The sequence below is a fragment of the Cyprinodon variegatus genome, unplaced genomic scaffold (assembly GCF_000732505.1).
Source record: "Cyprinodon variegatus isolate N-32 unplaced genomic scaffold, C_variegatus-1.0 Scaffold221, whole genome shotgun sequence".
NCBI lineage: Eukaryota > Metazoa > Chordata > Actinopteri > Cyprinodontiformes > Cyprinodontidae > Cyprinodon > Cyprinodon variegatus.
This window is the reverse complement of record NW_015150674.1, coordinates 783,387-798,504: the sequence shown is the minus strand read 5'-3', so window position 1 is coordinate 798,504 and position 15,118 is coordinate 783,387. Positions and strand designations below refer to the sequence as shown.

Below are 15,118 nucleotides of genomic sequence, written 5' to 3'. Positions count from 1 at the left end.
GCAAACTGGATTTTATTTTAGGGGTTGAACATAAGCATCTCTTACATTTTGAGATCTTTTTTGTAAAAAAAACAAATGTTGCATAAAATCCAAATAATTGGACACTGAGGTTTGTGGCCGCGAGGTGGTAAAATTTGAGCATATTTCCAACTTCATTATTTATGTGAATGTTAACATGCCTCTTATTTAATTTCTGCAAAAGGTCTAAAGTTAAATCCATACTTGCAGCTAAAATAGTGAGTGGGCTTAAATTTGCATAAAGAAATGCAAGATACAGTCGTTTTTTTTGTTTAATTTTAGTATGAAAACGTCGTTCATTTTGAGACAACAGAATGAATTATCCAGGACAAAATGTTACAGCCTTCAGTTTTTTAAATAAAAAAAAAAAACAAGGTTCAGAAATGATACAGGATGCTCAAAGTAGAAAACGCTTTGCACGCAGAGGCAAGTTCAACAAACTGCAGTCCAGAGGACGGGTACAGGGGTAGTATGGTGCATTATAAAAAGCAGTCTGTACAAATGATGCCACTTTTGTTGTCCTCTGTTTTTTGCTTCTTTTTTTAAAAAAAAAAAGGAAATTTTCAGGCTACAGAAACGAGACGCATGTGTCCACTTACACACTCGGTGGTCGGCTGACAGGAGACATGCAGCTTCACTGAGCTGTAAGATGGAAAAGCACAGCTTTAAAGGTTTGTAGTATCACTGGACGAAGCGGACACAGATCAGGCACTTTTCGGACCTCCCTTTAACACACATATACAGGTATCAGAGATATTTACATTATTTTTTTTTTTACTTGGAGGAATCCCACTACAGAGCAGAGGTTCCTCACCACAATTTCAGATGAGTGCACAAGTTCATGGTGTCTAGGTTTTGTCTTTAGGGGCTCAAGCACTTATGGTGAGTCCGCTCTTCCTCTTACTTTGTCCTCCATGACCACGGTTTGTGAAAACCTGACGACACCCGGGGACCTCAGCTCCACATCCTCAGAGTTTCCTGGGTAGTAGCCACTCTGCCTGTAGATAAACTGAGAAGGCTGCTGTGGGTAGTACTGGGAGTGGTAGCCATCATAGTAGGCCTCCTCTTCCTCGCCTCCTCCTTGGTCGTCGTCGTCATACGGCTGTCTGTGGGGGGGACTGTAGGGCTGGTAGCTGCCCTCGCCATGGGGGAGGGGCTGGACTGGAGCGGTGCGGAGGGGATATTTAGGGTCAGCACTGGAGTGAGGCTCAAAGAAACTAAAACTAAATGCCACAACCAAATAGAGTGTTAAAGTAAAAGATTCAGCAGGAAGGTGAGGCATGCAGACAGATATGCAGGGTCGCATGATGCACTAATTTAAGTTCGGAGTGGTTAAAGCTTAGAGGTGTTAATTTTCTCACTTTTTAAATAGGCAACATTACTCTAGGGGTAAAATATAGATTTTTAGCACATCTCAGAATCTGATTCGCACAGGTGAGGCAGGCTGCTCAGTAGTGAAAGCAGACAATCAGAAAGGAGCACTATTCATCACTATTTCGCTGATTGATCGGCCTTTGAAAGAAGTGATTAGATCTAATGAGATTTGAGTCCAAAGCAAGCGATTGCAGAGGAAAATGAGTATTTGTTGATAAATGACAGAGCAGCCATTAGTGGGAGCATTGTGAATGTGTTTTTTTTAGCTGGTTTATGAGTTTTTTTTGTATTCAATGTTCTGATAGTAAATCTGATTTTCTAACAAATGAAGACTGAGCATTGCTTTAGAAATCTGGCACTTAAACCACATAGGGCAGAACTTTGTAAAACACTCATACATGGAAGCTTTCTTTTTTTAAATGGCACATTTTCTTTTTTCTACACAAAAAATAGGCATATGTTTTAAGACTGATGTAGAACCTCAAAAGAGCAGGAATTAAGAAATCCCTTAAAGATTATAAATGCTTGGGTTTTGTGAGCTTCTACTGTTTGGCGTCTTGGGGAAAGACTGGATGTTGTTGAACGAGGGAAAAAGGAGGTGAACCCAGCAGGGGGAGAATAAGGAGAGATGGCGGGCGATTTCTCCTCAGTAATCATTCCTGTAATCCTGTTGAACTTTAAATCAGAAGAAGGGAGAAAAAGGGAAAGGGAGGAGGAGAACAGGAGAGAAGATGTTACATGAGGAAGAAAAACCCAAAGACACCAAAGATCTTCAGACAAAGAAAACTTCTCAAACTTCTGGGAAAGGATTTAAGAATGAGAAAAAAATCCCACAACCATCTGCTCTTAAACAGAAAGGGACCATACAACATTAAAAACTCATTCAATAATTCCAGAAAAAGGACATTCAATGTGTCATGTCTTTTACTTATTGGAGAGCACAAATAAAAACCTCTGATGCTGAAAAATAAAATCAGGGAAACGCGTTATAATTCTGAAGACATTTGTTAATTCTAAACACCTCTATTGTTTAATCCTTCGTTTTAGTTTAGGAAACAAGCAAAAGCTTAAAACCTTATGCTTTCTCTAACTGGTCAGATGTTAACCCTAACCCTATACTGAATAAATCTGAGAAAGTCTTTGTTATTATATTTTAAAATAAATTTAGATACCGGACAACACTAGACAAACACCCATGATGGTGTCAGCACTTTATATGAGGTTTATTTTTCATTAGGCTGAAAGAAAAATGATTTTTTTTTTCAGGATAAATCTGTAAAATGCTCTTGTTATTCTTAGCACCATGTTATTAACCCAGGCTTACATAGAGTATGGGCACATGGTCCCAAACATATCTTAGAACCTCTTGGCTGCAGGCTTAAACTTAAAGTCTGCAGGAAAAGCTACGCTATAATCTTGGCTGAGAAGTGGGTGTGTTTTGACTGAGCTTTGTTGGGCAGAGATCAGATAGACAACTCTTACTATTTTTTTTTTAAAGATTTTCTTTTATAATCAGTCTATTTCTGGGCCTCCAAATTAAGGTATATTTTGGCAATGACTAATAACTGATTTATTTTACAATCGATTAAAATAATTTCTTTATCACAATGTGTTTTACTGCTGTACATATGGATTTTGCTTTTATTTTCTCCTATTCAATGTTTCTTTCCTTATTTCTAAATCATGTCTTCCGAAGCAATTAGATGCTGAAGTTTTGAAATACAATATTAATTAAATAAAAAATAACACATACCAACAAAATAATCTTATGTAAACTTCTGAATTTAGAAGTAACTAGCTGGCAGAGGGTCAGTTTCATGAAGCATGTTCAACAAATTCAGATTCAAATCTGCAACTCTAAATTGATCTGGCCGAAAGTCGAGAACTCAGAGTTTTCGGTTTCCCAACGGCTGCTGTCAATTAGTTTTATAAATTTTAACTAGATCTACTCAGAGTTAAGGGCGTGCGCAACAAGTATGAAAAACCATTATCAGTGGAGCACGGCGAGTTCACCATGACAACAGGGAACAGGAAGTGCCTATTTCACCTCACTGGAACTAGAGATTTGAATACAGAAATACAAAAAATAAAAATAAAAAAGGAGAATGTGTTTAAAAAAAAAAGAGAAACAGTGCCACAGCTACAAAGGAGAGGAAAATGGTGAAGGAGATGATTGTTGCTCGATTTAATGCGTAATTATATGAGAAGTGGGCTATGGCAGGCCGTTTTTACATTTATTAATAGCACTCCTCTCTGTTGTTCCATTTGTAGATCACTAAAATAAGTCTTCATGATCAAAATCACACTCCTAGACCTAACTGTAATAATATATTTTCTAAATTACATTTTTGAAGCAGAAAACTGAATTTTAGAAAGTAAAAAACAAACTTATACTAGTAAGAATTGAGTTTTATATATATAGAAATGTTTATATATTCTAAGTGGCCGTTCTGACATTTATCAGCTTAAATGAAAATGTATTTATGATATCTGAAAAACATTTTTTCATAGTTAAAATGATACAAATGCTGAAAAGTAATATTTGGAATATGGAGATTTGAAATTAATTTACAGAAATCCAAAATGTTTATTCTAGATGTGGAGAATGAAATTTAGTTTGAAATGATCATTTAGACAAAGAAAAAATGTTTTTTTCAGATATCAGAAATACATATTCAGTAAAACTAGTACATAAATATCAAAACGGCTTGCCATAGGGTTGTTATCGTGCAAATTTTCTGATTATTTCTTGAATGGTGGTAGATCAATGTATCTATTTAGATGAAATCTTCTGGCAGCAGGTAAGGATGAAAAATAAAAACATTTTTCTGATATATAGAACCTGTGTATCATCTCATGCGTCCCTCCTCATGTTGATTCAGTCTGCTTTTACACAGTAAATCAGTGGCTGTTTGCAGCCGTGCTTCAAATGTTATCACCCCAATAAATGGCCATTATAAGCGTCTATCAGTCCCATAGAATGCCTTCAGATTGCAGTAGGCTCATTAGGTTATTATCATCCAGGGAATCCTAACCCTAAAGTAATTCATTTCCCCCGTGGAATATAATGAATCTATTTATGTGTAATCTATAAATAATTTCAGTAATTATTCATGTACTTTAAATATAACTAAATAAAAATAAAATTATTGCTCATATCAAACAAACCAAAAACAAATAAATCTCATGCCCTGTCAACTGACTGGTAGAATCCTCTCCTATAAATATTTAATTCTCTGTGAAAAGTGCTGATCATTCTTTAATAAGATCCTCGCCAAACGGACATTCAATGTTTGTTTTTTAAACCTAATGTGTCGAACAGACCTAGTGAATGATATATGTTTTTTCTATGCTCAAAAATCTGACTTAATCAGGAAATAAAACTGCCTGATTGGCTGTAAGGAGAGCGGAGACAGAGGACACTCTGAGTTTACTGGAAATAGACCTGCTACCGACCAGGTGAGCTCTGGGGAGAATGTTACTAAGGTGAATGAAACAGAGGTTGAGGAAACTCTCTTTGTGAACTGGTAAAGTCAGAGTTTCCCTATTTTCAGGTTTAGACAACTTATGAGTTTTCGGTAAACCTGCTTCATGAAACAGACCCAGAGTGAAAAATGTTAAGCTGTCATTAAAAATAAGACAAAAAAATGAAAAACTGAAGGCTGCCTTTGAAGTGGCCAGGCAGGGAGGCTCAGTTTAAACCTTGAATTGTTGGGAGGAACAGACGGGACTTGAATCATAAAATGCAAAAAAAAAAAAAAAAAAATCAACACTTAGGAGTTGAATCCATTTAAATAAATCTACTTTGATGGATGAAGTAATGTCTCATCCATCAGCTACTTTTCACAGATGATATATGACGTCTTAGCAGCAATGGCTTAAAACTGTGCACTTTGCAGAGGCCTGCAAGATCCTCATCTGTATGAATATTCAGGGAAGTTCTGCTCGCCTCTGTGTTTGTGCCTAAATCTGTGTACCAGCATATTTTATTAGATTTCAACACAGGCAAATAGAGTTGACCTGCTAAGTCCTTAATCCGAATGTGTGGGCATGAATGAATAAACTTCCAAGTGGAAAAACAATAAAGGTCTGATTATTGTCCAAGTCTGAGAACTTAACAGGAACAGTAACTATCTGAGGGCAGACTGTCGCTAGTGGGGAAAACCAATTTTAACATTTTACCAAATGGAGAGACACATTAAGCATGGATTGTTTACACTATTCTGAAATAACAGCAGCAGTCAGTAACACTGCTCACTGACAAAGAAGAACAAATTCCAGAGTAAAGAAATGTTCTGGAGCGTTTTATAATCTCTGCATATTTGATATTTCATCAATAAAATCAAAGAAATTAAACTAAAGAAAATGTTCCAGCTAAAATGTTATTTCACCTTCAGCTGCCAGATCCCATTCTGCTATGTACACTGCCTGTCTGGGTGTTTACACATCTACAGAATTGGATCCAAACCTTATTATTATTAAAACCATGTTTCTCACACATTTCTGAAGTGGGGAATTGAAAAATGGCACAGAGAACCATCCGGTTTCTATTGTCTTCTCACATAAATCACATCCACCCATACTTGTCATGACGCTAATCTGCTAAGGCACTCTCCCCTGTGATGCATACAGCTGGGAGAGTCTACCCCAGTAATCATCTTAAGTATTTAAACCAAGGTCTGTCAATAGAAATTGAAACCAGTCAGTTTCTCTAATGTTCCACAAATGTGAAACAGAAATAAAAGTTACTGTTGGAGATAAGAACAGACTTTGCTCCCACAGACTTCCATTCATAACCTCCTTCTTTAAGGACATATAAACTCTTTGCATGATTATTTATTGTACTACTGGATAATAATAGTGTTGTGTAACACCAACATAATACCAATTAAACTATTTATTGTCGTATGAAGTAATACTAATTAAACACCAAGTGTTGGAATAAATGGAAATGATTTACCTCCAACATTGTATCCCAGACATGAGCTCTGGTCACAGTATCCTGGCTGTCCAGCTGGTCCTGTAGCTCCTGGATTTCCAGGCCTACCTGCTGCTCCTGGGCTTCCGGGCCTTCCAGGTGGGCCCTGGCTGCCTGTCCGACCTTCACCAGGCAGACCTGAAGATAGAGAAAGAGCCTCTATTTAAATTTGGGTAACTCATTGTGTTTCCAAAGTGGTTTGACATTTAGTGAAATGACTCCAGCTGAGAGACACCTGGTGAGAAAGAATGTAAAACGAAGTTAAAAAAGCAGCAGAATACGTCCTGTAGCGATCATAAACTGCTTCCGTCTCTGCAGCATTTACCGCAAGACATACAAAATTAGTAGCCTACAAATGCTTGGTTGTCATTTCTGGATAAAGGCTGATAGATACTGCCCTGAGGGCAGCTCCTAGCTGAAATCTAGCCCCAGGCATCTGTTTGATGTGTCCACAGCACACACTGCTCCACCAGGACTGCTCAGGGGTCTGCAGGAAAAGGATATCGGTATCCAAAGGTAGTTTCTTTTGCCAAGTGAACAAATTATTATATTTATATAATGAAAGCTCAGAGAATACAACCTCCTTTTAAAAACACTAACGCTTGATATATACGTTTAGCTTTTCTAGTTATGTAATGATGGAAAAGCTTCTGTTGAGATTGTTCTCTTGTATCGATCACAGCAAACTGAAAATACCAACACTGACATTCTTTTATAACACAAACCTCAAATTCCACCTTGCATGCAGGAAAAATCAATACAGACAGTTATATTCCTGGGCTGAGCAGTCTGCTCACCTTCCTCTCTTTGAGAATCACTACAGAGAGAATCCTAAAAGCCTTAGCAGCTGTGGCTAACTTTATTTCCTTATTCTAATATTTCTGACTGGCTTCTTTTAGGGTTGGGGTTTATGGTTAACCCCTTTAGCTAAGAACTCTGAGCATTTCATCTGTAAATTATAGTTAATGTTCATGCACAGAGTAATTTCACATGGTCATGTTTTGCCCAGGTCAATAATCATGCTTGTGTCTTACCGGGTGGACCAGATGGTCCTCGAGGTCCCTGACTCCCAATGCCTGGATTCCCCCTCTCTCCCTTTTCTCCTGGCAATCCTGGAAACAAAGATTTAAGACATGCACCTTTAGGGTGGAAGTCCATCTCTCTGAGGTGCCCAAACAGCTGGAGAAGAATTTTGTAAGCAGTTCTGCAAAATCAGTGTATTGATTAATTTTAAAAGTACAGATTCAGATTCAGAGGTTTATCTCAAATGGCAAATATATTTAATATCTTTGCATCTAAATAAGCAGTGTTTTCAAAGCAGCATGTTTTAAAACACATTTCTAACACAAAAATGGATCTTTGAGAGACACCCCTTTAAAAAGGTAGATACACTACCTTATATGGATAATCTTCATAAAACTATTCATATTTAACCAAGACGAAAATAATTTGAATTTTCTCTTCAAAGGGAAGCAATGCAATTTAGCTGTGCACAACACAGCTGAGGCCACAGCACAGACAGAAAGGGATAGTGGAATCAACAGCCAGACCATTGTGGTTTTTGCAGATGTTTTTTGAAATGATAACGTTTCGCAGGTTGGGAAATACATTTTTCTCAGTTTAATATATCCTCTGTCACAGTAAAATACCTGCTGATATCCCTAGAACCCCCTATGTATCACCATGGCAACCTTCAATAGTTAGAGAGTTCATAATATCTGTTTATTCCAAGTGAAGCATTTTAACCTTCCTTCTAGCCACAACAAGTAGCATTAGCCTGAAATGATTTTTAAGGTCTTCTCCTAAGTTTAACAATGCTGGTCAGAACTGAACCTGAAATGAAAACAGTTTCAGCTGTTTTAACATGATCATTCACCATGCGGTGAATTGCATGGTTGCCGAACGCATAGATAGATTGCATAGATTGCTAGTCTGTTCTTTCTCAGTTATCTTATTTGACTTCCTTCTCCAGTAAAAAAAAAAAAGAATAGCCTAGAAACATTTGTCTTAGAAATTCACATTATAAATGGTAGATTCAAGCCATCACTGCTTCCGCTGAAGTTATTGCGCCATGCGTTAAACTGAACGCTTTGGTTTCATACTATTCTGTAACTCTGGCTTTGTTCTCCTCTGCTCATTTTCCTCATCTGTTTTTTGGGGATGGGGTAGGATTGAAAACTCAAAAATGGTTGCTATGCACCCTTTAACTTGTAGTCCCTTTTTGGGTCATTAAGAAAATCTAATCAAATTTAATCTGCAGAAATCAAAATCTCCTTATTAACAGACTTAAACGTCTGAACCATGCTGAACCAGTGATTATAATCTTTCCATTCCAAATGTTTATTCTTTGTGAAAATGAGCTGAGTAAATCATGTCTGAAGCCTATGTCTGCTTTTTTTTTTTTTTTTAGAAAGCAGCTGCTTTATGATTTCATGTGTTATTTTCAAATATTAAAGAACCACAGTTAAATCTGATCTGTGGATTTTATTTGCTGCTGCTTTTATGGCTGTCTTAATGTAGAAAATGAGTTTCATAACCTCGGATAAATGGCTGTTCTCTTTGTCTTGAAAGTCTGTCCATTAGCTTTTTGAACTGATAAAAAAATAAACAGGTTTCTTATATTCCCCAGTTAAGCTTTTATACTGTAATGTGGTTTATGTGTGCATAGAGGACCAGAGGCATCATATTCTCTATTTTACTTGAAATACTGAAAGGTCTGAAGCCCTGATGAGGACGAGTCATAGCTGGGCAGACATTCAGCAGTTCTTTAATTGTTGTTCCTCTTTATGTGCATCTAGGCTGCATTCAAATATGGCTCTTCAGCGTGGGTTGTATGTTTCAGTGATTAAGATGAAAAACTCATAAATGCCGTCTGTCCTCTCCAGGCCTTGTAGCAAAGGAATGACCTCATGGACACTGAAGCTACTGTGTTTAATGTTATTTGGGAGGACCAGACCACCAAATACAGAAAACAAGCAGAATGGATCTCAGACAAAGAATCAGTGTGAGCAGAAAGGCCTGCAAAGTTTCTCCCAGCGTATGCATAGCTTATTTTTATTGTTCATCCAGCTAAAACACTGTGTTTAAGCTTTAATAGTTGTTCTCCAAACCAATTCTTCATTCTGGCAGGCTAATTCAAGTTCTATTCTCTAGATTTTGTTATTTTTTTAGAATTTTTTTGGGGGAGTTAATAGTTTAACTTTTAATTAAAAAAACGTTCTGTGGAGAAGGTCCACAGCCATAAGGTGCTAGCTGACTGCTCTTAACTCCCATATATGGCGGTTCTAATGGCAACCATCAATAAATACCTGAACTAAACATTTTTGATGAACAAAAGAATAGAGTCAGATCATTATTTTAGATTATAAAGATAAATCACACTCATAATTTCCCCATTTTTATGCATTTTCTGTTTTACTCTTAACAATTTATATATTTTTTTTGTGACTGACTCACACAAAACTAATGTCAGTGCTAGACTGGACTGTTGATATAGATTGTTTTTTTAATCAAATTTTAATCTTTTTACTATTTTATTAATGTTTATTTTAATATTTAATTTCCTATCATAAGAAAATCATAAAGTTATTATTGGTCCCGAACCACTGTGTGGAGGAGGAGAAAGTCAGTAGCCCAGGGTACAGCTGCTGAGGTCAGTCCTCCTTTAGTGACATCACATCCCAGGATAAGCCAATTGTAAAAATCAGATCAGATGGTTTCGATATAAAATCTGAATAACGCCCAGGACATGTAGAGACATCACTATAAGACATCTATTCATACACTTTACTAAAAGGTTGATTTAGGGGTGAGTAGTGCTTTAAGGTGACGCCAAATGAAAAAAATGAACCTATTTCAGCAATTTTTGTGAATAAAACCATTTGAGGATCAGCTTTAATTAATTTATCTAAATAGATCTGTGAATGTCAGCAGGTATTTTATCGGGGTAGAACAGACAAAAGGGGATATTATAATTAAATCAACACATGTCGAATGAAAGACAATCGAAGTTGATTTAATGATTTAACTTCTCACTGCTAGAGCTTTCTGTCATAGCAACACAATCCGTGGTCTATGCCTCATCCCTCAGCTGATACTCTTATAAAGCAGAGATTCTGCTTATAGAAAGTGCTTCTCAGTAGCCTCCAATTGTAGATTATTTCCCAGTTATTCCAGTGGGTGTTTTTTCCCCAATTATTTTTAGACCTCTTCAAATCAAGCGCCAGACTCTTAGCAGGCTGTCCACTGTCACTTTAACAGTCAGGAGCACAAATGATGAAATTTGTGAGAGTTTAAACAAGGCAACCCTCCTTCAACATACAGAGTAACATTGTTTTCATCATGTTCTGCTAATATGATAAGCCTGTGTACATATCAGCAGTTTAAACAGAAATACATGTAGAGGTGTTCTAATTTATTTCTAACCACAAAGAGGTTAGAGAAAAACATTCCTGTGTTAGATGGATGATTTTATAATAATATCATCAATATTTACTTATTGATGACTGTTAAGATGTGTGTTTATTCTGCTATCAAAACATAATGAAATACTATTCACGGTCCATCGAGGGAAAAATGTTCATTTTCTTTTATTTTCCATGCCAGCATCTTCTCATCTCACCTCTCTGACCAGGTTGGCCATTCTGGCCATTAGTACCGGGAAAACCGGGCCTTCCAGGTGGACCTTGCTCTCCCTGAGGACCAGGAGGACCTCTCCTTCCTGGCTCCCCCGGTGGGCCAGGAACGGTTCGGACTGATACTGATGACTGTTGGGGGATCTGGTTCAAGATGGAGTTATAGCGAGACAGATGGCCTACATTTAGCAGAGATGGGGGGGAGAAATGCTTTTTAACAATCTTTTTAAAAATCCATTATTGATGAGAATTAGAAGGAAAACAAACACAAAAAAACACTAACTTTGGATGATTTGTTCACAAACTTGTCGTGCAATCGCTCTCACGGCTGCTTGGGACTGAACATCACCCTAAGGAACAAATGAACAGCAGACTGGTAGCACTTTTCCATTTGAGCAGCAACAGGGATATTAACCGAGACCAGAGGTTCATAAATAGGAGAGGTCGTACTAGGGGTAACTAACACAGCCAGCCTTTATTCTATACTCATTGGCTAATATTTATATTTTCCAAAACAGCAAATAATTTTCAACCACATGTCAGAGCTTATTATTTACCAAATTTTTATGTACATTATTTTTCATGAATCAAACTTGACCTTCAGAGTAAATGTGGAACTATAATGCAGTTTTTGAAAAATCTAGTTTTTTATTTGTAATTTTTCAGTGAAATATTTGTGAAAAAGTGTAGAACAGAGGTTCCTCCCTTTACTATGACTTAAAATAAAAAGTTAAGTTATGTAAGATCTTTCATGGGATGCAGAAATATTTAACTCCAAGTCAGACTTCAGGTGATTGTATTCCTTTAGGATCAATATAAAATTGGACGACTTCTTGAAGTCACATGAGAAAGGTCCTAATGAAAACGGCCATTCTTTTTCATATATCAAAGAGCAAGAATTCAGATGTAGGGTTGACCAATTATTTAAAAAAAAATCCCCATCAGATTATCACTATCTTTGTTCAGAACTAGGCCACCTCACAGAGACTCGCAGGAGAAAATCCTCTTATTTTCTTTTTCAAAAACTTTCATCTTCCTTCTTGAACTAAAATTAGCTGCAGCAAGTTACAAACGTCCCCGTCGTTCAGGTTTGATTCAAGTCAGTGAGCAGTGTGTCTCACAAGCCCCTGGCAATGGTGTCCTTGCTTCTGTGTCAGCAAAAATCCACATACTGCTCCATGAACGCCGATTTCATTCGATTGACTCTAAACACGATGTTTGAGTGAAATAGCAAAAACCAAAGGCTCTAACAGGTTAATGGGATTTCTTTCAAATAGGAGCAATTTCCAGAAGGAAAAACATTCCCAGTGGAAGATTTTAACAGCAGCACAAATGTAAAGATGGAGTATCTTACTCGTTCTCCTTTATCGCCTTTGGTACCAACAAGACCCTAAAAGAGAGAAGCAGAGGAAGAATAGGACCTTTTATAAAGATCTGGTGTTTTAAAAACATTTTGATTATTAAAAAGTTTATGGGATCAGACCAAGATAACCTGAGTAAAACTAAAATACAGACTTAAACAAGGATTGCATTTATAAAAAAAAAAAAAACGGCAATTCAAACCAGGCTGGGCATTCATTAAAAGAAAAAAAAGATGTTAAGTTGACTTACTGAGTTAACTAAGTTAAACTCACGTATGTTTACGTAAGGCCGTCCTAAGTGCTTGTCCCTGTCTGATATACTGTACAGGTCCTTCTCAAAATATTAGCATATTGTAATAAAGTTATTTATTTTCCATAATTTAATGATAAAACTTGAACATTCATGTATTTTAGATTCCAATTTTAGATTGTCTTAATACTTAATAATTCCGAAAAATGTCTCAAATATATATGAATGTTCAAGTTTTATCATTACATTATGGAAAATAATGAACTTTATCACAATATGCTAATATTTTGAGAAGGACCTGTAGTGGAAAAATTGCAAATCTTCTTTTGGAAAGTAAGCTTGTATGAGTGATGCAAACAGTGACTTTTAAACAGAGCGTGCACGAAGAAAACTGGGATCATGCATGCCCTGGCACGCGTTTAATAGACGTTCCCTTTCGGGAGCAGGTACAGGACGTGCATATTTTAAGTAGAGAGGGTGGGTATTTTCAAAATATTCATAAAAATCCTCCACTATACTTTGTATGGAACCATGGCAATCACAGAAGAGTTGTAAAGGAACTTCAGAGGCTTTGGGACTTCAGTGAATCACAATGAAAGCCACAAACAGAAAAAAAACAAACCATGAACCCTCCTAGAGGTGGTCGGTGTGTGAAAATGACTCCAGGAGTTCCCTGACAAGTCATCCAGGAGGTCACTAAAGAACTAAATTACAGCACAGCTCAGCTGTTTCAGTTAGGGTCAGATTAATGATTCAGCAATAATAAAGAGACTGGGAAAATGCTATCAATAGAGTTCCAAGGCAAAACGGACTACCACAAAATGTTAATAGGGTGTGCTTCCATTTACATCTAGACTTTAACCTTCATAATGTCATGCATGCTACACCCTAAAACTCTTACAGCACAGCACACAAATGTATACTATCAAATACTGTAAAGCCAAATTGTCTTTTAAAAGGGGTAGAAGCAGTCGGCCATTGCTCTAGAATTGAAATAAATCCTTGTGGCCTATCCATAATTCCTTTATAAGAGGGTAAAACAGACTGTTCATGGTCAAAGCGCTCTAATGAGAGAAAACAAGCCAAATTTCCTCCCACAACAACACAAAAGACTCATTGCCAGTTATTGCAAATGCCTGATGGCAGTTGTTTCAAACATGAATATTAAAACCAGTTATTAGGTCTGGTGGACAATTGTTTTCAAATACGGCCAGCTTGGTTTGAAAAGCCTTTTCTCCCAAATAGATGAACCATGGCTCTAAAGCACAGTAGAAAATACTCAGGTTATCTCTGACTCATACTAAAATGCATCTAATGATAAAAACAAAAGCATATGAGATGTGTAAGGGGGAAGGGGATAGTCATTCACAGCACATGCCTCTTAGAAATAGCCTCTCTCCACCAATTTCACCATTTGTTACTCTTATCTGACATTTTCTGTATGTCTTGCGATCTCTTGTCTAACTAAGATTACTGAAACATAAAAGATTGGAACGGATTCACTGCAACAAGCCTCAAACTTAGAGAGTCACAGAGGCTGACGTGTGCTTTGGATGAACCTGCCTTCTGCTTTTTTTCAACAACCTAAAACCAAGGAGAAGAGGTCTGAATGTGCCAAGCATGAGAATATCCGAGTCGTTGTAATTCAGACGTGTATAAAGGACAAATATTTGCTCTCCATAAACCTCTGACTGTTAAATAAAAGCTGTAACTTTTTAACACTCTTAAATGACAGCTTGTTTATCTTCTAGCAGATACAAACGCCCTTGACCACCGCCACCAACCGTCTGGTTGTACTTGTGGGCGAGGGTTTGTGTTTGGTAGGAAATTAAAGACATATTATTCAGCCGATGATAGAAAAAGTCTTGCCAGTATTTAACACAGCTGCCCTGGATAGTAAAACTTCTTGAACTTGAACCTCTTCTATGAGCCAGAATCCTATGAGTCTTTCTGGGCACATAAATGTCTGTCGTCTTACCAGGGTGACATGAAAAAACCCAGCTAAATAAAGTTGATGGGACAACTGCTCATAAAAATCTGATTTATGATTGATCAAATCTGACCTCCTTTTTTATGATCTGCGTGTGCAGGGTTTCTCCAATGAGAGGATATGGAGTATTATTACCATTAACCTTGAGTTTAAAAATGCAGAGGGAAGAATCCCTCTGCTGACTCACTTCTCTCTCAGCATGTCAAACGTGGACTGATGAAGCGCTCCCGAGAAGATTGTTGAGTTTCTTTCTTTCATAGTTGGCAAACGTGAGGCTGATCACTATCAAGTCAAGCAAGATGAATTTCAGAAAGACTCTCCTGTGGTTGGATGACTGGAAACCACATTTAGATTCAGACTCTGGACCAGGTTCAAAAACTCGGCAGATGTCAGCGGGAGCTTTGACAATCTGGCAAAAGTATACATATATCTAATCGCAACCATAGTGAGCTATGGGTAAAAGGAGCACTGACAAAACAGTAAACCAAGTCTGCTCAGTTCATCTATTAAAGG

The 15,118-nt window shown here is 37.2% G+C and overlaps 1 protein-coding gene across 3 annotated transcripts in view; it reads right to left on the bottom strand.

Moving 5' to 3' along the window:
• Positions 1-564: 564 nt before the first annotated feature.
• Positions 565-15,118, bottom strand: part of col14a1 (collagen, type XIV, alpha 1) — a 176,961-nt gene continuing 162,407 nt past the window's right edge. For 2 of the 3 annotated variants that reach the window (XM_015380812.1, XM_015380811.1), the window contains 6 exons: positions 12,359-12,394; positions 11,288-11,354; positions 10,992-11,183; positions 7,405-7,482; positions 6,353-6,508; positions 565-1,179 (listed from right to left, as the gene is read on the bottom strand). In XM_015380812.1, coding sequence (XP_015236298.1) covers positions 896-1,179; positions 6,353-6,508; positions 7,405-7,482; positions 10,992-11,183; positions 11,288-11,354; positions 12,359-12,394 — 813 coding nt within the window. In that variant the 3' untranslated portion in view covers positions 565-895. Of the gene's footprint in view, positions 2,068-6,352; positions 6,509-7,404; positions 7,483-10,991; positions 11,184-11,287; positions 11,355-12,358; positions 12,395-15,118 lie in introns of all 3 variants that reach the window. The other variant, XM_015380813.1, reaches the window with a different exon arrangement.